Source organism: Aspergillus aculeatinus, assembly GCF_003184765.1.
Source record: "Aspergillus aculeatinus CBS 121060 unplaced genomic scaffold BO66scaffold_100, whole genome shotgun sequence".
NCBI lineage: Eukaryota > Fungi > Ascomycota > Eurotiomycetes > Eurotiales > Aspergillaceae > Aspergillus > Aspergillus aculeatinus.
Genome location: NW_020291569.1, coordinates 39,288 through 62,771, shown reverse-complemented (window position 1 = coordinate 62,771; position 23,484 = coordinate 39,288). Strand labels below are relative to the sequence as shown.

At 35.2% G+C, this 23,484-nt stretch overlaps 6 protein-coding genes and 2 non-coding genes across 8 annotated transcripts; 4 read left to right on the top strand and 4 right to left on the bottom strand.

The window, feature by feature from the left end:
- On the top strand, positions 1-650 carry BO66DRAFT_22542 (uncharacterized protein). Its single transcript, XM_025642715.1, has one exon. The coding sequence runs from the start codon at positions 270-272 to the stop codon at positions 546-548; it is 279 nt and encodes a 92-aa protein (XP_025497629.1). The 5' UTR covers positions 1-269; the 3' UTR covers positions 549-650.
- Positions 651-1,545, bottom strand: BO66DRAFT_22573 (uncharacterized protein). Its single transcript, XM_025642719.1, has one exon. The coding sequence runs from the start codon at positions 1,326-1,328 to the stop codon at positions 753-755; it is 576 nt and encodes a 191-aa protein (XP_025497628.1). The 5' UTR covers positions 1,329-1,545; the 3' UTR covers positions 651-752.
- On the bottom strand, positions 1,428-2,275 carry BO66DRAFT_22554 (uncharacterized protein). Its single transcript, XM_025642717.1, has one exon. It carries the CDS (start codon positions 2,062-2,064, stop codon positions 1,528-1,530), a length of 537 nt encoding a protein of 178 aa, XP_025497627.1. The 5' UTR covers positions 2,065-2,275; the 3' UTR covers positions 1,428-1,527.
- A 74-nt stretch (positions 2,276-2,349) lies between these two features.
- Positions 2,350-4,658, bottom strand: BO66DRAFT_337828 (glycerol-3-phosphate dehydrogenase GUT2; the record flags this gene model as incomplete). The annotated part of the gene is made up of 4 exons (XM_025644341.1): positions 2,350-2,435; positions 2,496-3,824; positions 3,898-4,157; positions 4,219-4,658. 4 exons carry the CDS (start codon positions 4,656-4,658, stop codon positions 2,350-2,352), a joined length of 2,115 nt encoding a protein of 704 aa, XP_025497626.1.
- Positions 4,659-5,976: 1,318 nt separating this feature from the next.
- BO66DRAFT_22529 (uncharacterized protein) lies at positions 5,977-6,438 on the top strand. Its single transcript, XM_025642712.1, has 2 exons — positions 5,977-6,053; positions 6,104-6,438. Exons 1-2 carry the CDS (start codon positions 6,013-6,015, stop codon positions 6,351-6,353), a joined length of 291 nt encoding a protein of 96 aa, XP_025497625.1. The 5' UTR covers positions 5,977-6,012; the 3' UTR covers positions 6,354-6,438.
- Positions 6,439-7,322: 884 nt separating this feature from the next.
- On the top strand, positions 7,323-9,600 carry BO66DRAFT_424630 (putative cytochrome P450 phenylacetate hydroxylase). Its single transcript, XM_025650182.1, has 4 exons — positions 7,323-8,086; positions 8,172-8,929; positions 8,992-9,110; positions 9,176-9,600. The coding sequence occupies exons 1-4, from the start codon at positions 7,718-7,720 to the stop codon at positions 9,481-9,483; spliced, it is 1,554 nt and encodes a 517-aa protein (XP_025497624.1). The 5' UTR covers positions 7,323-7,717; the 3' UTR covers positions 9,484-9,600.
- A 348-nt stretch (positions 9,601-9,948) lies between these two features.
- On the top strand, positions 9,949-10,020 carry BO66DRAFT_t325. The gene has a single exon. It is a non-coding gene; the product is annotated as a tRNA-Ala (tRNA).
- A 13,180-nt stretch (positions 10,021-23,200) lies between these two features.
- BO66DRAFT_t324 lies at positions 23,201-23,272 on the bottom strand. Its single transcript has one exon. It is a non-coding gene; the product is annotated as a tRNA-Ala (tRNA).
- Between the last annotated feature and the right edge of the window lie 212 nt (positions 23,273-23,484).

The following is a 23,484-nucleotide window of genomic DNA, read 5'->3' as shown; positions in this document are numbered from 1 at the left end:
CCTGCTCCACCTGCTTTGTTAAATTGAGAGGGTCGGAGCTTGCCAAAGACAGTCGTGTCCGTTCAGGAAAAAATTTTCCCTTCTCTGTCGTTCAAGGGCCCAAGAACTTATTTCTATTCCCTGTCTCCCTCCAAATTCAATTTGCGCGCCGCTCATGCTCCGAGCCTGCACCACTCACATCCACATTCGCTATCTTTATTCTCCCTTCTCCCAGTGTTTTCGAGCCGAACAACTATCTTAAACTAGGAGCATTTCTCTCTCGGTTGCCAATGGCGGTTTCAGCGTCGTCTTCTGAGGTGCGGCAGGCCCTGGAGCGTGGCCGGGACGGTCATACCGATAAGGCAACGAATGATACCCTGGAGGCAGCCATTGCAAGCTTATGGGACAAGATAAACACGCAGAAGGATTATGTACTCGATCGCGACGAGTTTGCCCTATTCAACTACTTCATATATCGGTACAAGGGCAACAACGTCGCACAACGGACCGTCGCACGGTTCTGGGATCATTATAAGGGCGACCCAAACGCGGCAGAGAGCAAGACATAAGTGTGTTGCGCATTGTGTTCTCTTTTGACTTTGGTCTCTTACCGGCTGCAACCGTATTCTTACTGAGGATGCATCGCAATCGATTCTCCCCGCCCAATTAAGGGTGGCATGATCGATACATTCAGAATCGGACGCTTTTGGACAAGAGGACCTCAAACAAGCCCAGGTCTCAAACATCCGAATAGGACTTCGAGGGTTGTTACTTCACCCACGGCCCTCCGGCAATGAGACTCCCGTGGTCAGGGAAGGAAATTTGAAGAAAAAGAACTCGATGGGAAACCAGCCAAATGGCTTACGGGAGAGTCCTCTATCCGGTGTCGTTGTCCCTTGACCCTTGAGCGAACATGAAAACGAAGCGAGGGGACGGATGGTGACTTCTCGAAGCCACCCCGGCGGACGCCGAGTTCGCGTAACCCGACATTCACTCACATTTATTGAGCGGAGTCTCCAACCAACATGAGTGGGCAAGCCGGTTCTCGGGTATAGCCAGTCTGCCTTGAACCCAAACCGAGCGCCTCCTTCTCTACCTGCATGTGTGACCTTGGTCGCGGAGACTTGTTTCGGGTGCTCGGATATGCTCTTTCTCACCTCCGGGCGCTCGAAATCCATCGCTCCGTGTTCTCGATCATCAATTAGAAATCTTCGGGTCTTACTTCTCCCTTGTCGCGCGGCCCCGCGCGTTGTGGGGTTCCCTTTTTTCTTTATGGTGTGCTGCGCACAACTTGAAACATGACATCGATTGATACATTTTTTATGCGCCTGTTTTGACATAATAATCATGTTCTCTTCTTCCCCTCTACCTTTCCCGATTATCTCAGGACAATCGATGTATTTTTCTAATTATGGCTGGTACCGCTCTTGCTGTACTTTATTACGCTGCATACTTGGTGTCATATAAACCAGAGTTATGTTCTGCATATTTCAATATATTCTTGGTCACAGGCAGAGGACACGAAGGACTGATTATCTGAGAAGTCTGTTATACTTTAGGCTCGATCGTATCATTCCCCAGATCACTGTTCCGTATGGGAAAGCTATATGCACAAATCGCGGAATACATACGAGTGATGCACGGATGTCCCTTATGTTTCATCTCAAGCGAGACCAAAATTGCTGCAGTATGTGCCCATGGTGTCATGATGGAGGCTACAATCCATAAACATGGTACGAATGCATTCCTCCGCCCACATCTTCGCATCGGAAGGCGGGAAAGAATAAATTCGGTACCACAAGGCCCCTCCCTGCTTCGACGGCTTACGGTTAACATGAATAAGGTAACAGCAACAGAGGCCAGGCCTGCGGCATTCAATTGGCTTTCCAGAGAGCACGTTGTGCCCTCAAAGACCATTTTTGCAAGCCAGCCCGATTTTCCACCCTTCAAGCAGTGGACAAGCTCATCGGCAAAGGGTAAGCAGACGTCACTAGGCTGTAGGTGCAGGCGACATGATGCCAGTGCACGACGTACAGGCGACGATTGATCCGTCCTGAAGTTGATTGTCTTCTTGCTTCCTTCCATTTCGTCGCGGGCATTGCACCTTGTTGCATCCTCGCCATGAGCAGAGAGAAGGAATATTCGTTACACATTCCTTTAGATGAAGGTCCAGCACCTACATGCCATCTACACCATGAAGTAAAACCCACCTCCATATGCTGGTAAGTCCAAACAACACACAAACCCAGGGCTTGAAATTTTTCCAGAAGGGACAATCTAGACGACATTGTCGGATATCCAGATGACATAACGTGCCAAGTATACACTTCCAATTATTTATACAAAATAGCTCTATGGCGCGTGACTGCTCTATTTGTTGGCCGGGGAATCAGGTTGGATCAGTTTGTTGGAGTCAGATGAACGGGTGTCGTTGGCAAGCACATCCGCTGGTGGATCTGCACAGAAAGAACACATTAGCCCCAGTCTCGCCATTATCAGTGTTTTCGGTCACTTACCTGTCCTAGCAAACGCCGCTCGTTGCGCAATATCGACCTGTTTGACCTTGCCGGCTTCAACATCCGCTCTACTCAAACTGAGGAAGGTCTTGGGGAGGCCCATCGAGGACAAGAAGCGGACACTCTCCTTCCACTCGACGTCCTTCCGGCCACTATCCCAGTTCAACTCTTCTCCCATCAGATCAATGACACTCGGCAGGGCTTCAAGCGCTGCTTCGGCATTGAGGAATGCTAGGCGGGTTCGGCGTGCGAGAACATCAACAGCAGTTTGCGCGTACTCGTGGCGAACAGCATAACGAACCTCGCCATCGATGAAAGGATAGAGGGTCGAGATGCGCTGGCCTCGAACGGGGAAACGAGCATTAGTCGGCGAAGACAAAGCCGCAACCTGCCAAGCTCGATCACCGTATGATTGTGTTAAATGCTGCGCGACATCCGTCTCGAGCCCATAATGTTGGATGAGGTTAATGAAAAGGGTCTTTGAGTAGCCATGGGCACCAATCAAACGGACCTGATGCGTCTGACAAGAGCCATCAAGAACAGCGCCGTCAGCGACTAGCCCGCTTCCACCAACACCGCTAATATCGGGAGCGTCGGATACTTCTCGGGGCTTCAGGCCAAAGACGTTGACGGCCTCGTCAACTGCCTCTTCGGCCATTTGCCGATAGGTGGTCCATTTGCCACCGGCGCAAGTCAACAACCCAGATGGGGAGACTGAGATGAGGTGGTTACGAACCAAAGCCTCAGAACTCTTGACCTTAGGATCGCGTACTAAAGGACGGATGCCGGACCAGGCGGCGAGCACATCACTTCGCTCAACGTTGATGTCAGGGGCCAAGTACCGACGAACTTCGGTGAGGATCCAGTTTATGTCTTTCTCGGAGGGCTCTGGCTGGGTAGTGATTTCAGTGGGTTGATCTGTGGTGCCAGCAATTGTGTTTCCCTGCCAAGGCAGGAAGAAGATAACTCGGCCGTCGGATGTCGACGGATCAATCAGTCCCATGTCTGACGGACTATAGTAACCAGGTAGAATGACATGGACACCTGAGCTCGGTGCCACAATTTCCTTCACATCAGGCTCGTCCATCTTTCTGATTGAGTCAGTAAAGGGCCCGGTCGCATTGATGATACCCTTCGCTTTGATGGTGAACTCTTCCTCCTCCTGGCCATTTCTGCCCTGTATTACGTCCTTGAGGCGGGCCCCGGTTAACTTGCCAGATGAGTCTTTGGTCAAGCCGGTAACCTGCATGTGATTGACGACAGTGGCGCCGTACAATGCAGCTGTCATTGCAAGGGAAACGTTCATTCTCGAGTCATTGTGAGCACCGTCTACCCACGTAAATCATTAGAGCTTATACTAAGATGCGGAGCGGCTGCTAGCCTCGTGACGGAAGATACATACCGTAGTAGACCATAGCGCCAATCAGGTTATCCTTCCTAAGCATCGGGAAAGCATCGATGGCTTTACTCTTGGTCAGGAAGTAGGAGCTCTCAATACCTTCTGAGCCAGCCAGAAAGTCGTAAAATTTAGTGCCTACCCAGAAATAGGGTGCTTGCCACCACTTCTGCACCGGAACCATGATCGGAAGCCAGCTGGAAAGATGAGGGGCAGTGTTCAGGAAGTACTTCCGCTCCCGCAAGGCTTCCCTCACGAGCGCGTACCTAAAATAGGGACCTGTCAGATCTCTCATCGGAAGCAGGGAAGTAGTTTGGTTCGACTGACTGGTTATAATCCAATTCCCATACTGCCTTTTCCAGGTACCGCACACCACCATGTACAAGTTTTGTACTCTTGCTGCTGGTTCCAGAGCTGAAATCATCGCGTTCGACGATGGCGACCTTCAATCCTCGAGTCGCAGCATCAAGAGCGATTCCTGAGCCAGTGGCGCCACCGCCAATGACGAGCAGATCATATTCCTCTGATGCATCTCCCTTTGCAGAACGCTTGAGATCCTCAATCTGCTCCAATCTAGATTTGATGCGGGGAAAACTAGGCGGCACCAGGCGGCCTTCGTGATAACCCGGGGGCGGGACAGCAGGGGCCTCGGAACCAGGGATATTGCGAGGGCGGTAAGAAATGTAGAGCACACCAGCACCCGCAGCCGTGGCGAGTGACGTATAGAGCAGCGGTCGCAGGAATTTCCGCGAATGACGGGAGGCCATGGTATGTGAAATGAGACACTAGGCACTTGGAATTTTATAGAGGTCCTCGTTGACGCTCTATTATCGAGGACAGTGCTGGATTTAAACAGCTGATTGGGAGGAGAATGGGCGGATGGCTGTTGTTAAATATAAGATATATATAGATAGATGCTATATTATCCAATGGCTCTTTGCCGGTCAGACTCAGGAGAGAGAGAGAGAGAGAAAACGGAGCATGCTGGTAATTCCAACCAAGCCATTGAATCGATGATAACTTACCTAGAATTCGAGGGCAAGATTCGTGAAGTAAGAGGTTCAAGAGGCGGAAAGTTGCGAGTCAATTGTGTATGTGGAGGGTACGGGAGAATCTGGGAGAGGAAGGGGAGATGGGAGGGGTTTGGGTGGGGAGGGAAAGGAAGATGAGAGGGATGGGAAGAGGAGGAGAAAAGGAAGAGGAGAGACAGGATGAACAGGAGGAAGAGAATGATACAGAAAAATGTTTAAGAACAATCCGAATGCCGGGCCAATGGTCCACTTTAGTACTATAGCAATTATGTTGGAGAGGGAGGAATGAAGGATAGGGCGCACTACGGTACTCCGTACTTGAAAGTGTACCCGTGTCAGTGTGAATGATCAGCTCTCAATAACCGGCTAACCTTCCGGTCTGTCCACCTAATCCTTTTTTTTTCTCCGACCAGAAAGCAGTAATAGCAGTAGGTTGGTTGGTAGCAGCAGTGCGTCATGAGCTCTGCCTCTTTTGCGACAGACAGAATCCGGGAAGGGAATTGGAGGGAGAATGGGGGCGGGTCACGATGACGGCGTCGCGGCGTCAATCAGCATTGTCCCACCAATCAATGCCTCGGCAGCTCCGGCAGTGGATGAGTCTGGGCGATGATTTGGCTGTCGAAGCTGGACACCGTGCCCGCATGTGACCAGCAAAGATTTCCCGCTAGTTCGGAACATCCCAATCTTTTCCCCAATCCGTTCTTCCCCCCCCACCCCCCCTTTCCCCTTCCCTCGTCCAAGCTTCCCTCAATAGATAGATAGATACCTTAGACATTATATCTCTGATTTCTATGAAGGACTGACTCCCTTCTCCGGGAGGGGCCCAGCCCGGTCCAAAGCATTGCCGAACAGGACTATGGAGAATTATTGATTAATTAGTCTAGTCTCTCAATAAATTTACATGTATGCGTACGGAGTACTAATAAGTTTAGTACTAGGTGTATGTCTGATGAGTAGGTACGGAGTAGTCTAAGTTCTAACTGCTAAGCCCCCTATCGATAGGGATTTATTTATAGCGAGGCTCTTCCCATCGGGCAGGGCTATAAGATGTATGATTTTCCCGACCAACTACTCACAACTGAGTACATATATGTACGGAGTACTCCGTACTACTATGTGCATACTTCCTGAGTATAGTACTCCAACCATCATCGTTATGGCTACTAATTATCATGCAGCAGATCGCCACCATACTTGTTATACGCTATCTATCCATTGCTACGGTGTCTCTTCCGTCCGCTTTCTGGTCCTAGCTACCAAGAAAAAGAACAAAAAAAAGAACAAAAAAGAAAAAGAAAAAAAAAAAAACCGAGCACCCCAAATCTCAGTCGGAAGGTTCAAAAACTCTTGGTGCGTTTAACTAGTCTGATACTCTGGTTGATGATGTCTCTCTGCTCCACTTGTCCAACCCAGACCCTGGAAGGTGGGTAAAGGTACAGTACTCCGTATTGTTGGGGCCTCCAGGGTAGACAGAACGGAATGGCGTAATACCCCACTCTCAAGTGAACGGTCGGTTCCTGGGTCGCTGGTGTTTGACTTTTGACGTCAGTCTCTCCTCCACAAATCTTGCTTGAATGCTGCTCTGTCTTTTGAAGATGAACTTCGGCCAACCATTAAGAACAACTCACCTTTTTCGGAGAACCCCCTGCTACCCACTCGGTTAGTCACCTCGGGGATGTTACTTGGAGGTATTTCAGCCCTACCTACTCACCTAGACCTCCTGCACAGCCGATTTCAGTAAACAGTAGGCTCGCTACCTGCCGAACTGGAAGGACGAAATCTTCACGTTCAGACTATTAAGACACCGCAAGCAACGCAAATAGGATCTATGGCCTTCGGCTTTGTACCTGCCCTGGCGACCGGGTCCAACCGATATGTGGAAATCCTCCAATCGGCAGCCTTCCTATCACAGAGATGATGTACTATAAATACCAGTACCTAGTAGGTAGGAATATTCTACGTATAAGTATTCAACCAGGGGTACAAGCTTCGCTAAGAGCAAAGCCCTCGGTAGCCCGGAACTTTATAGTTACTGTGCGGGCTGAAGTCTTGTTACCAACCTATTAATGACCATCTGTAACTCGTGCGGCAAGGTTCCGAATCTTGAGGTCCGGCTATGGCCAGCCTAGATGTGTATTCGCATTCTCAGTGAGGTGGACTTGTATCTGTGACAATGATCGATTAGGGGAGGGTGTGCTTTCCCATCTGAAGAATGCAATTATGCTGGCTCATCGTGCACATGTTATGGACATCGGGAGTCATGCTACTCATGATATCATGGAATAACACTCATTCATTCGGAATCGTCTGCCGATCAGCCGGGCAAACTACACCTCCCCATCTCGTTATCTCCATTCACTACGCGTGCTATGTGTCACTCGTCTGCCTTGGCCAAAGTCTGTGGCAGACTGGCAGCTGCCGATACTGCAAGAAAGTCCCAACCCCGCAAAATCAAAGTGATGTGCACTGGGGATGGGCGGAAAGTTTCCGAGTGCGGAATCTGGGCCACTCGATTGTTAGTTCCCTAGGCTGATCTACCCCGGCTTTTCTCGGTCTGGGGTAAATCTTCCATAGCCTCTGGCACAGGGATTTGGCCTTGGTTTTTTTGTAGGCACGCCTGTACAACGGAAACATTCCTCGCCAGAAGAAGAGGACGGCACTGCAGGAAGTATCACGTGGAATACCATCAATGCGCAGCTATGTTATAATAGATCCGAAATCCATCAGCTGAGTCGAATCTTCATCCCTTCAACCATTCCGACAGTGAGGATTGATTACATCAATCTTTGATCATCATGGCTATTGCAGCAGCCCTATTATCTCTTCTGGACAGCATTATCCAGTCGCCTTTGCGGGCGCTGACAGTGTTGATCCTCACGATCCCTATCATCTATATCATCCTGAACGAGCTCACTCGAGCGTCTGCAAGAGTGCCTGGACTCAAGGGTCCCCGTGGCTTACCACTTATCGGAAACCTCGCTCAGATCCGGAAGAACGCTGCAGAGCAATATCGCATCTGGTCTAGAACATATGGACCAGTCTATCAGATTCAGCTGGGAAACATTCCCGTGGTTGTTGTAAACTCAGCCGCGGCTGCGAAAACTATTTTCGGGCAAAATGCACAGGCCTTGAGCTCAAGACCAGAGTTCTATACCTTTCACAAGGTGGGTCCGTCTGCTTCCCCTTCTCCAGCCCTCTCTGGTTTTCGTTAGCTCTCCTGCACTGGACAGGCTTAACATGTTAGTATAGATCGTTTCGGATACAGCAGGCACAACTATCGGCACTTCTCCTTATAGCGAGTCATTGAAAAGGCGCCGCAAAGGTGCAGCCTCGGCGCTAAATCGTCCTTCTGTGGAATCCTACGTCTCTCACTTGGACGTGGAATCCAAAGCCTTCATCGAAGAGCTCAACCGTTACGGAAACAGTGGGAACACACCAGTAGATCCCATGGCAATGATTCAACGATTGAGCCTGAGCCTATCCTTGACCCTTAACTGGGGAGTGCGCGTGGCATCCCAGGAGGAAGACTTGTTCGATGAAATCACTCATGTTGAGGAGGAAATCAGCAAGTTCAGGAGCACGACGGGTAACTTACAGGACTACATCCCTCTTCTGCGGTTGAATCCTTTCAGTGGGAACTCTAGAAAGGCTAAGGAAATGAGAGATCGCCGAGACAGGTATCTCAACGCATTGAACCGGGACCTGGATGAGCGAATGAGGAAAGGTATACACAATTCTTGTATACAGGCGAATGTCATCCTCGATAAGGAAGCAAAGCTCGATGCAGATGAGCTCATCTCAATCAGCTTAACAATGCTATCAGGGGGTCTCGATACTATAACCACGTTGGTGGCATGGAGTCTTTGCCTCCTTTCGCAACGACCGGATATCCAGGACAAGGCCGCGAAAGCCATCCAGGAACTGTATGATCAGGACATGCCGCTTTGTGATTCGAGAGACGATCAGAAATGCGCTTATGTCGCTGCTCTTGTGAGGGAATGCCTAAGGTAATTTACAGGACATCCCTGGCCTCGACATACACACTCCTGACTATCATTTTCGCATGCAGATACTTCACCGTCCTCCGGCTTGCACTTCCTCGAACATCCATCCGGGACATAACTTATAAGAAAACAGTCATTCCAAAGGGTACCGTCTTCTTCTTGAACTCCTGGGCTTGCAACATGGGTCAGTGGCTGCGCATAACTAAGTTTGCACTGTGGCAGAGGCTAATTTCATGGAACTTCAATTAGACCCCGAAGTCTGGAAAGACCCCGAGAACTTTCGACCCGAGCGGTGGTTGGAGCAACCAGATGCCCCAATGTTCACATATGGTATGGGCTACCGTATGTGTGCGGGCTCTCTCCTTGCGAATCGGGAGCTATATCTGGTTTTCATGCGCACCTTGAATAGCTTCAGAATCGAGCCGGTTGATGAGGTCGACTGGCATCCTGTGAGAGGCAACTCGGACCCCACTAGCCTTGTGGCGATACCCAAAAGGTACAGAGTTAGATTTGTGCCGAAAAACAGGGCAGCACTTGCAGCATCGTTGGCTCGTTGATCGAGACCATGCCTGGTGGCCGGCATTTGATCGACTCGGGTCTTTTCAGAAAAAAACGTTACCCATCATGGATTTCTAGTTGCCATTCAATGCTCTATAGCATGCGCCCAATAAAAGACGGCTGTATTGCCCATTTAAATGAACCTTGCATTATCCCGTGTGTGCATATTTAGGCATTCATGTGCAGTCCTGGGCAAATCGAGCCCGAGGATGATGAAAAGCATGGTATGCCATTGATTTGAGCCTCGGGTTTCTCACTTGCCTCGACCGCCTGTTGCCTATGACGCCTGTAGAGAAAGCGCGTCGATAATGGAGAGGCTACTTCTTAGATTTCTCGTTTCTCTCCAAGCCCACGCTGTTCGCGGAAGTCAAAGCCCATGTTTGTACCGCGAAAGGGGGGGGATGTATCTCGTTTTAAGTATTTTTTGCAACACAATGTTAAGTAAGAAAGGATTAACTATAGAAGGGGCTGTGGTTTAGTGGTATAATATTCCCTTAGCATGGGAGAGGTCCGGGGTTCGATTCCCCGCAGCTCCAGCTTTTTGCTACCTCATCCCACCGATACTCCTAGTTATAGTGCATCCGGGCCACGGATGATTCTTTCTCCAATACACCCGTCTAGCGGCCTCACAAGCATGAGAGTAACATAACCGTACTACTCGGTAACATAATCGGTAAGCAAACAGATCATATAAGCGGGCGGATTACTACTACTACCGCTGTTTATTATTAACTACTATTACTAAGTATAAAGCTATATATATTTAATTTTATAAACTATATATAAAAAATCTATAAAACTATAATATTAAGATTTAACTGGAAGTTGTCTAATTAAAATATTTTATATATATATAATCTAGAATTCTATATGAACCGCAGTAAGAAGATATTTGTTTATATAAAAAAAACTATTTAAAAGCCAGCTAATCAAGTTTTTTAAATATTTATAAAATTTTATCTAATATTATTTTTTATAAATCTAAAAATTCTTAATTATTTTATTTTTTATATTAAAAATATTTTTTATTCTTAGTATATAGCTGGCTAACTTTATATTTAAGAAGATAGCTTCGGTTAAATATAATTTCAAAATTTTTAAATATATAGTTTAAAATAGTTTTTATTATTATAAATAATATAGTAAAATATTTTTTAAATATTTTTTTAATTACTAATTAATATCTCTATAAATTAGATATATTTATTCGTATTTTTAATATTAATAATAAAGCTAAAGAACTGGCTGGAGTAGATATTTTTATATAAATTTATATATAATTAATTATTTAGCTTAGATTAAATAATTTAATTCTTATAATTTTAAAATTATTATATATATTTAATTTTTTTAAAGTATTACAGCGGACTGTAGAAAAAACTTTAAAAAAATTAAGTTTTATAATATAAATAATTAATAAATATAATTTAATTTTAATTAGTATATAATATAATACTAACTATATAACTTATTAAATTAAGATATTCAATAACTATTATATTTATTAAAAATAAATAGTTAATATTACTTTTTTATATAATTTTTAATAATTAAAATAAAATACTTTTTAAGTTAATAATATTTTATATTATTGTAACGGGCGATGCTGGGGATATCGTAGAGGACGGCAGAATGTTACCGCTTAATACACCGCCAATAGAATAGTTATATTTATATTCAGTATAGCTAGTAATTAATAATAATATAATAATTATTTTTCTCTATATCATGACTACTGTTATAATAGTAGTATATCTGTTACAGACTAGGAGTCTGCTTTCTAAAACTAACTAATAATTTTTAATATATCGAGCTCGTTGATATATACAATATCGAGCTTGTTGATATACTCTATATTATTGTTTATAATCTATGTTGCGTTATACTTCTTTCTGATTTTAGTATTAATTTCCATCTTATATTGTATTTTATTTTTTACTTGCTTATTTATTTCGTTCTTTATTATATTGTTAATTTTGTTAGTATCGATTTGTTTATTTTGTTTGTATTAATTTTTTACTAAACTGCTTGTTCTATTTCTACAAAGACCTAAAACCATAATTTTATTTATATTATTTTTAATAAAAACTATTTATTTGTTTCTCGCGTCTTCTACCGTACCGAGAAACACGACTGCTATATTTTAAAAAATAGGTATTATATTTAACTCTGTTTTCAACTCGTCTGCCGTTTTTACTGCGTATAAACAACTTTACTGCAACTTCTTCTTTACTATACCGATTTTATTAAATTCTATAGAACCGTTTCTTTTTCTACTTCCGGTTGCCTGTAAATAATCGTTATTAATATAAATATATTAATATTATCTAACAGATAATATTATTTAAATCAAGTAAGTTAACTATATAAAAATATCTCGCAGAGCTTATTTACTATATCTACTATTTTTATATCTACTTTTTTACTTTTTTTTCTGGAGACCTTGACAGTAACATTCTTTATTAAGCCGAATATATTACCGAATATATACTACTATTCTTTTTAAGTACATTAACTTCCTACTCTGTTAACTGGGACTTGCATCGGTTAGATATCTATAAAATTATAATTAAGTTTTTTAAGTTCTTTTTATCTTTTCCCCAGCTATCTATATATATTATATAACTCGAATTCTACGATAGTATTGTTAATTCTAAACTACAATTTATAAAATTTCTTGGGCGAATTATATTAAAATTAAAAGTAGTATCTATTTTATTAACTATATCGGATATTTCTGCTACTGACGCTATTAATACTGCTATATCAGCTAAGAAGTCTGCTATCCCAGGTTTTTTTTAATTATCTAAATCTTTATAATTTCTAACCGACTCTGTACTAATAACTATAATTCGACGCATACTTTTATATAAATCTTTAAATTAAATAATAGCTGGAACTAGTATTACCGGTGACGATAGTAATAATATTACTTTATAAGTACCCGCGGAGAATTTAAATAAGTAAAATAAACGTCTTTTCTTCGGCCTATTCTTACTTTTTTAATCTGACTTCGCCGAACTGCTCCGAGAAATAAAAAAAGTCTAAAATAGTATTAAAGATATCTAAAATACTATTTATAAAATACAGATACAGTTTGTTAATATCGACATCTGTTTTAAGATAGTCGAACAACGTTAGAATAAGAGTTAGCTAAGACAGAAAAACTAAGACTAATATAATAAAAAAGATCGTCGCGAGAAAGATAAAAAATATTATTATCGCTATAAAAAATACTATAATAAAGAATATTACTGTAAGAAAGACAACTGTTAATAAGATAATAACCAACATTTTGCTAAAGAGTATAATTATATAGTATAAAAAATAGAAAAATATCTTACAGAAGTTTTTTGTCTTCGCGGCTGCTAAAATTAAAACCCCGATTCTAGTAACTACAGTTCTAATATAGATGGTTTACAATACTTCTTAGAAGATTAAAGAAATAAAAAAAATAGTTATAAACCTCCGCCGAATATGCTTTATAATAACAGTTATTAGTAAAAAATAGATAAGATCGGTTATTTCTAATCTAATTACTCCGATTATATTACAGTAGCCGGTGCAACCAAGTATTTCGATAAAAAATCTAGAGTCTACTATAAAAATATTTATCTTTTTATTAAGTATATTCGTAATATTGTAGACTATAAAAAAAAGCTATAATTAAAGCTAATATTTAAATCTATCTTATAGACGCTGCTCTGTAATAATATTATACTAAGATTACTAAAAAAAAAATATATAATCCGAAAGTATAATTTTAAAAATAGCTGGTTTACTGAACTATATAATTGCTTTAAGCCAGACTTTTTTGAAGCTTATTAAAAGCTTAATATATTATTATATATCTACAACAACATCCGTAATAATTGGTTAATTAATAAATTTGCTTAAAAAGTACTAGTTTAAGTAAAAGCAGCCTGTATTATTAATATTTTTAAGCATCTTTCTATAATTTAGAATTGTTTAAATCTAGATCTATATAATAGTATTTCTCGATTTTATAAAAATACCAGTTTTTCTGCCTTTTTGTATTTCCTCGAGAAGTAAATATTTTAATAGAAAAATAAAGTTGCCAAGCGTAACATACGAAAAAAAAAATACGAAAAAAAAGAAAGAATAAAAATACAAGAAAGAAAAAGAATAAAAATAAAAATTAGTAAAATTATTACTTAAATAATTAGAGCAACTGGAATTTTAATTAGAATTATAGTTAAAATTGCTTTTATTATAAAAGTTTCTAATATAAAAATTCTTAATATTAATTTTATAGCAGGCTTATCAACTAATCTTTCTATAATAACTAGTATATTTTCTTTTAAAATTATATATTATTTGTACTATATAAACAGTAGCTATGTTAATTTTTACAGCAACTATAGTAATTTGTATAGATATTTTAGCCTTAAATAAATTCTATAAAAAATATTTAAAATCGGTAACTGTAGAACCGTCTTTATATAGATTATATATATACTGTTAGTTATAATATAAGTTATATTTATACTATAAAATATAATAATACCAACTATAATTATCTTCTATTTAACTACTACGAAGACATCCCTTATTATATAACTAATAAACCCGAAATTAACTATAATGTATATAAAGTACAGGAATCCGAAAATAATACCGAAAGCAACAACAGTATATATTTTATTAAGTTAAAAAATAGAATTATAAAATATTTAATTATTTATAATAATTATTTTATTATTTTTCTATCTAATAATAAAATATATATCTATTTTTTTTATTTTAGATCTATTATCGCACCGATTATACCCGACGAAGTAATTATAAATATAAATATTATTATATCTAATATTATTGTTTCCAACCGCTTTACAGCCGAATAAATATATAATTTTAGTTATATCCAGTCTCTTAGAAACTTAAAACCAGTTATAATAAAAATCGGCTTAAATACAACTAAGAAACTAACTAATATTATTATTAATTTTAGTTATGCAAAAATCTTAATTGACGAGGCTCTTACTTGCAGTATTCCAGATATCGATATCTGTACTTTTAAAAATTTCGGAGTTAAAAAAATTAGTTTAAAATACAAATCTATCTTTTATATTATATTTTATATTAACTTTTCTGTTTTTACTTTTTATTTAAGCAAGCCTTTATATACTAGAATTACTGTTTATACTTAGATTCTGTTTAAGCTTAACACCGGCCTGCTGGTAGACAATAAGATTATATATATATAGAATATAGTTCTTGATTTTAAGGCTAATATCGGTGTTATTAAAGTCTATAATAATTTTATATTTATTACTAAATCAACTAATATTATTTAGTACTTTTATTTCCGTTGAGTATATACCGAACGGCAGATTAATATATCTTTCTATTCTAAAATTTATATATCCGTTAAACTAATATTATCTTAATCTACTTTAAATAATTATCTTTTTAATCCGACGATTATTTAAGCCGGTAACATTCAGCTTTTTATATATTTAATCGACTATAATCTATTCTTTATTGAAGCCTATAATCTATATAGCAAAGCTAGATATATTTAGTGTTATACTTATTTAAAAACAGTTGCACTCAACTATTATAACTCGGTATACCGCGTAGAAAACTATTCGGAACTTATTACTAAAACCGAGATCGAGGAAGTTAAGCTGCCCGACAGTAATATACAGTATTAGTAATATATTAGTTGTAATCTTACAGAAACCTATACTATAGCAAGTAATAATACCTGTGTAATAGCTGCTGGCGATAAACTATTAACAGCCGAAGAAACTTTTATAATAGATAATAATATAATATTATATAATAATAAAAATTGGTTTGTATTACAATATCGTCTGCTACAATATGTTGTATTAAAATATAATATTTAGACGAACGCCGACAGCTCTAATATTAATATAACAAAAATTTCGGAATCGCAGTAGATAAAAATATCTATAAAAAAAGGTTAGAAATATCAAGCTCTAAAAACTTATATTTATTGTATAAGTCCTAATAACCGTTGTATTATTAATAAAATATTTAACAAGCTCTAAAATTAAAATAAGCTGGAATATATAATCTTATATACTTCTTCTGTCTATCTAGTTTTTGTTGTCTAGTATAACATCTATAATATAGCAAAAAAAGAATATAAATAGAAAAAATATATTATTATTAACTTTCGCAGAGTAAACGCAGAAATAATATTAAATAGATATTTTATTTTACAGTAAGAAAATATTGTTAATCTAGTCCGAAAGTATTATTTTATTATAGTAGTTAATACCGCTAAGTTCTTTTATTAATAGAAAGTTTGTCGAGACCACCGAAAAAAACTTACTATTATTATTTATAGAAAATAAAAAATATTTAATATTACTATTATAGGCTTTATAAATATTTTATATATCTAGTATTAGATGGATATCAGCCTGAAGAATTTTGTAGAATTCTATTATATATATATTAATAATATTATAATCATATTCAACAAGTTCGAAGAGTATTTATAATATTTTAATTTTATATTTAATTGTCTTATAATATTAAATATAAAACTAAAATTTTTAAAAATTTTTATAGTCTTTTCTTCTGCTAAACTTTTTAGTCTGAAAGTTAATATTCTTAGATTAGTTACCTCTGAAGTAAAAATTAAAGTTATTAAAATTTTTAAGTTTCCCCGGATACTAATACAGCTGGAGTATTATCTGGAACTTATAGAATACTACTAATATTAAATAGAATAATTCGCCCAAATTGCAGATTCTTTATAATAATAAAAAACAGACTTACTTAAAGAAGAGCCAGTAAAAAGCTAATAATATAAAATATTTATAATAAGAATAATATTAAATTCTACTTTAGAAGAGTAAGATATCTTTAAAAGATTATAAAAGAAATTTACTAATTTATAAAGCCTTGTTTACTTTAATCCTAATCTTATTTTTTTTATTAATTTTAATATATCTAAAACCGGTTTTTCTATCGCAGTATATCATGCATCCGATTATATTATTTCTAACAAATCTATTCTACTACTACGAATAAAAATTTAACCGATTCTATTTCTGTTTAGATTATTACGACCAGCTGAGAGAAACTATTAAATTACCGAACTTAAAGTTCTATATTTTATATAGAAACTATATAAAATATAATATATAATCGAAAGTATTATTTAACCGCTAATAATTTTTACCGATTATTTAGCTACTATTAATCTCTTCTTACAAAGTTCTCTGCATACTATAGTCGATATTAATAAATTTAATTTATAACTAGTTAAAACTTTTTAATTTATATAATATTCTTGATTATATATTTTTTATCGATTAGATGTAATAAATACAGTTACTAATACTCTTTTAAAACTGTTTTATATAGATGATGCGCCCTAATTATATAATATCAGCCTTAACTATTATAATAATTTAGATGTCTTTTCTATGGAGTATATAAGTATATTTTATTTCTCTAATAAATTTAAAGACTATATTCGTATAAATTATATTTTTAATTTCTGTATTATATAAATTTTAAGTATTCTTCGCACCGTAAATAATATTCCAGTTTTAGCAGCGTTTTTTTATATTAAAGATAACAGCCTACTATATATAGTAAAGTCTACTATACATCCGCAACAATTAATAGTATCTGTTTTAGTATTTTATAATCGCGAAATAGTTTATAACTAACAATCCTATACTAATAATAAGAATATCAACGATAATAATATCGTCCGTATTAATAACAACGACGGCAACCCCGTTAATTAAAATAATAAAATTCTGGATAATCTGTAGCTATATATTTCCAGGCCTTTAATAAAAGAAATTTTTAAAATAGTGTATAACAACCAGAACTACTAAGATTTTAAAAAATATCTTAACTTTCTAGAAAGCCTTGTTATTTATAAAGATTGTTAAATACTATATTTATATCTATTATATTACTTCTAATATCTACTACACCGAATGTTATAATACCGATTCTTTGGCGATCTTCAACTAATAATATTATTATTAATACTGTTTTACTAAATTATAATAGATTTTATTACCGATCTTTCTTTTATTAATAAATATAACTAGCTACTTATTATAGTCGATAAATTTATAAAGAGAGTCGGCTGTATTCCGGGGTATATTAAATAAAATATAGTATAATAAAGCTAGAAAATACTTGTATATTTTTAGTTCTATAATTGGAGTATATTATATATTATAATTTCCGACAGGAATTGTTGCTTTATATTAGACGTAATTAGAGGCCTATATAAAAGGCTGAATATTAACTAGCTGTTTACTATAGTTTATTATTCTTAAACAGACGGATAGTCGGAGTATATAATTTAAACTATTAAGATTATACTTTATTATTTAACTACTAAAAATATTCTGTGGCTACGCCAGTTACTTATAATTATAGTCTTACTGAACTTCTTAATTTATACTATAACCGAATAAATACTACACAAGTTGTTATTTAAAATAGATTTATATTAACTGTAGTACTTGCTTAAATTAATACAGAAACCGGAATATCAGAATTTTTAAAATTTATAACTAAATATAAAAAAAATAATTAAGTTCGCAGCAATCCGTATAAAGTACTATTACAATTAATAATATCAGCCGAAATTCTTTAAAGAAGACGATCAAATCTACTTATATTTTTATTAAGAATATAATCTTTTTTTTAATTTAGAAATACTAATAAAGCTCGGTTACCAGTTTTCTAAATTCTATAAAGTTATTTGTTAGATAGAACGGTTAGTATATAAACTCGAATTACTAAATATATTTTGTATTTATTTAGTAGTATTAATTGTACAACTCGAGCCAGCTCCGCAGAACAACAGTATTATTACAGCTGATATTAGTATTAACAATTCTTATATAAATTTCGATAACAAATTTAAAGACCTATTCGGATATAGCTATAAAAAACTTTCTACTGTTAATAAAAACACCGATAAATAAAAGATTAACAGAATACTTATTTTATAATATATAAAATATAATAGAGGACCATATTATACAAAATATTTAGTTTACTAAAAAGATTATTTACTAAATAAAAGTTAGTAGATCTGTAATTATAATATTAATACTAATAATCTGATTAAAGAGTATAAAAAAAGAAATATAAAAAAAATTAATTTATTTATAACAGGCTATAACCGGCAGCTTATAGTTTAGTAATATATTATTATTAATATTTATTTTACTGTTAATACTTACTTTTCTGTTAATATTTACTTTCTATTCTATAGTAGTATTTTATATTTACTTTATTTTATGTTTTTTAAAATTTTATATTTATTTTATTTTCTACAACTATTTTACTTTTTATACTCAAGCAACTTTGTTTTTTTTAAAAAAATCTTTTTCTGTTTAGTAAACTTAATCCAACTTTATTTTATTATTAATCTTTTTATTTAAACGCTTTTTGATATAATATCTTTTAAAGCTAATAAAATAATAAAAAAAGATATAATAGCTTAAAACTATAATATTTTAAAAATTTCTGATTATCTACATAAAAACGGTGGCTTTAACTGCTTTAAAATTATTATTCTATTTATTAAGCTTCTATCCGAGAAATACTATATCTTCTTAAATAATTTCTGGTATATATTTCTATTTTTTTTTATATCCGAGTTTAAGAAACCTCTAATTTCTATAATCCCCGTCGGTATTATAAAAGACGATAATATTAAACTTAATAACAGTATTTTCTATAACTATATATTTTAACCTGTATATCTGTATATAGAATATAATTATTAGCTTCAGTATATAGTTACCGGAGCAGATAAAATCGCGACTAAAAATATTATTTAATATAAGAATTTCGTAAGTAAGAATACTAATAAGATAAATCTAATTAAATACTGTATAGCAGTTGCTGTTTTTAAACAGTATTAAAAGAAAGCTCTTGTAGTATTTAAGTTTTTTACTAAAAAAATACTACAGTAAAGAAAGAACCAGTACTAATAAAAATATAATTTTCTTATTTTTCTCCAACTAACTAATGCCAGCAAGAATTTTTTTAAAACCAAACTCGATAAGATCATCGAGGACTATAATAAAAAGAACAATAATAAGTATTTAAAAAAATATTCTGCTATTATATTTAATAAAAACAAAATTACTACACCCAGTAGTAATATATAATCCGGTTGCGTGAATAATCCTCTAATTAATCTATATAATATTTTCTATATTAAATAATTATCAACCGGCTACTAACTTTACGGTATTAAGTACTGTGTTACAGCCGGTTTATAAGTTATATATAGCGTTTATTACTAGCTATATAAATTCCAGAAAATAGTTAAATATCTTAAAGCAGAATATACCAAAATCAAAGATCTATATATAAAGAATATAACTATAACTATTATACTTAAATCTGTAGTTAGAGCAGTTGTTGTAACGCATACTATAATAATACAGCTTAAAATTAAGAAAAAAAAGCATCTATTACCAGAATTTTTATAAAAAATACAATACTAAAGTTAATAATCTTAAGAATATAATTAACAATTTTAAAATACAGATCCAGGCTCTGAAAAAGAGTAGTACAGCTAAAAATAATATATTTAATACAGATAAATCGTTTATATCTAATACTGTTAAAAATAAATTATCTATATCTGCTACTACAACTAATACAGACAGTACCGGCGACGAACTTACAGTTATATAAAAAAAGACTAGATATTTAAGACTCGATCTTAATAAAGAAAACCAGAAGAAGATAAAACTGTTTTATAAAAACAGTAAATTAATAAAGAAGCTCGCCGCTGTTAAAAATATTGTAAATACTAATACTATAAATACTGATATTATAAATACCGATACCGCAGCTGCTAGCAATACTAATCCAGCTACTAAAAATCTTCTCGATGAAATTATTATAAAGATAAACGCTTTGCGCGATTGTAAACAGGCCAAGTTTAAAATTAAAGTATTGAAAATTAATCTTACCAAAGAATTAGAGGCCTCGAAGCGCGTTATTCTAAAATATAACTAACTATTTAGTAACGTCGCAGTTCTTACCGCCGAATATAATAAATAGATAAACGATTATAGAAGGGTTTGCGGAGCTTTAAAGATAAAACAAAATAACTATAATATTTTAACAACCGCCCGCGACAATACTATCGCTGAATACGATGCTTTAACAGCCGAATATAATAAGCTTACTACTTAATATAACCAGCTCGTCGCCGACCGCAATACTTTAACAACCGACCGCGATAATACTATTATTGAGAGGTCTGAGGCTATTAAAACAGCTCGAATTACGGAACACAAGACTATTCTAGACTAGCTGAACAATTAGCTAATAAGCTAGAACAAAGCTATTTAGTCCGTACGCTTTTTTATTAAAAGCCGCCGTAAATAAAGGCAACAAGAACGCTGCTATACCTGGGGAGGGGGCACTGTAACAGGCGATACTAGGAATATCGTAGAGAACAGCAGAATATTACTACTTAACACACCGCTAATAGAATAGTCATACTTGTATCCAGCATAGCTAGTAATTAGTAATAATACAACAATCATCCTTCTCTATATTGTGACCACCGTTACAATTATTTAATATTTAATTATTTAATAATATATTAATCTACTAGTTCTATAGAAGTTTTTATTTTTAATATTATATTTTTTAATAAATCTTATTTTTAAAAATAATATATAGATTTAAAGTCTAGTTTATAATATTAATATATTTAATTAATATTATTTATTTATAGTTTTTAGACTGTATAAAAAAGAACTGACTGAGGTAGTTAGACTATATAATTATTTTAATATTTTAAAAAAATTTATAGTAAAACTAGTTTTATTAAAGTTATAAGTATTTTTATTTTTAATTTTATACTTTAGAATTACTACTTAAAATCGGTTAAACTACTAGCTTAAGATTTTTAAATCTTTTTATTTTATATATTTATAATTAAAAAAATAAAATTAATATATTTTAATTAAACTTTTATATTTTTTTATGAAATTATATATCTATCCTTTACCGATATTTAATAGATTATTTATATTTTACTTAATAAAAATAATATTAGCTATTTTATATATATATAAAAAGTAAGAAAATATGCTATATTTATTAAAAAAAAATAATTTATTAAATAAATAATTTTTTTAATTAATAAAAATTTTATAAAATTAATAGAAATTTAACTTTTTACAGCAGTTTCAGTAAGCTGTTTATAAAAAAATATATAAGAAATTTTAAAAATACTTGCTGTTTTTTTTTGTTCGAATTTTGCTATTTTTAAAAGTCTGTATAGCTTTTTAAATTCGCCTTTTTTAATTTATAAATTTATTTAATAATTAAGACAGTTTTAGTAGAGTTTTTAATAGTTAAATAATTTTATAAAGTTGAGAATGCAAGTGGTTGACATAGCCTGATCCGCCTGCTTACATAATCTGTTTGCTTACCGATTACGTTAAGGTGCCTTAAGAACATAAAAAGGGAACTGGATTAGATAATTTGAGATCTGCCGGTTTTATCACAACCCATGATTAGCATTCGTGGAAGAGCTTCAGGTCATGCCTATAGAGGAAGCGGTAGAGGTAAATGAAGGCGGTCATAAAAAGTTGCCACTGGCCCACATTTACATTTTGAAGGCACCCGGGCATAGTATATAGAAGTCCAGACATCTGGAAAATTAGTCGTCCAGTAGTTCGCGAACCATGACACCGCTATGAACACAGAGTCCATTGTCATTACGAAAGGATTCAAAGAGGGTGTACTGTACAGCAAGCAGGTTTTTCCATCGGCCGAATTAGACACTGCGTTGCACAGCAGCCCAGGCCCTCCTCCAACGCTGGGCGGAGCCATGGAAGGGATGGTTGATAGTGACACCAGTGGTCTTTCCCATACGGCCGGCTTGGTAATGGAAATACATGTATCTTTGTCAAAACACTTATATTAGGAGTCATTGGAGTCATTCTGGGCTGAAGATATTGTTGTTGATTAGGATTTTATATCAGTGGGTCTTGTTTTTTTATCTTTCTATTGGAGTTTATATGGTCGATACTAATGTCAGAGTCTTTCAGTATTTATTTTTGAATATAATAGCTAATGGTCACTTAGGCCGGGCTACACAAACATGTAACATGGGTGTATGCTACCTAGACATCTTCGGTACTGATAAACCAAAACAACCAGATTTGCTATAACGTAATTAATAAGCGAACGGATGAGGCAAGCGAACAGATTATCTTATAATCTATATAAAATTACTGTTAAAATTATAAGATATCTCAACTATTATATAAACTAAGAACTGTATACTAATAATATAGATTATTAAGATTATAAACTATTATTGTTTCTAATTTCATCTAGTTGTAAAGATTAATTACAGAGAAAATTAGCTATACAGTTTAATACTAATTTCTGTATTAGTATTTTGGTAATTAAGAGATATTTCTAATTTTAAAGATTTAAAGTTTTTATTTAAAATAATATAAAATAGAATAACAGATCCCTTATATATATAAGATATAGTAGTTGAGTTATTGATATTCTAAAAATTATCTTTTACATGGGATTATAGGGTGATCCGTTGGCTTGCGTGATCCGTCCGCTTACTAATTATGTTAGAGGTGTACGTACACTAGTAAACATTATATAGGCGTCTCTAGAACTTGGTAGTTAACTAGTTGCGCTGAGCAAATCGAAAAAAAGTGGAGCTGCGGGGAATCGAACCCCGGACCTCTCCCATGCTAAGGGAATATTATACCACTAAACCACAGCCCCTTTGACATGTACCCAGTCCCTAGTTGATTATATATACTGCGCTTATCCATGATTCCTTTTTCCATGCCGGTGATCTTCCATCTCGGGAATGAGCATGAATCGGGTCAGCTTCTCCAGTCCAGAAGCACCGAAGGAATTTACCACTGTGGAATACCCCATCACCCAGCTCGAAGGATTCGCATATCACACTGTCAACATTTGCCGCTGACCCA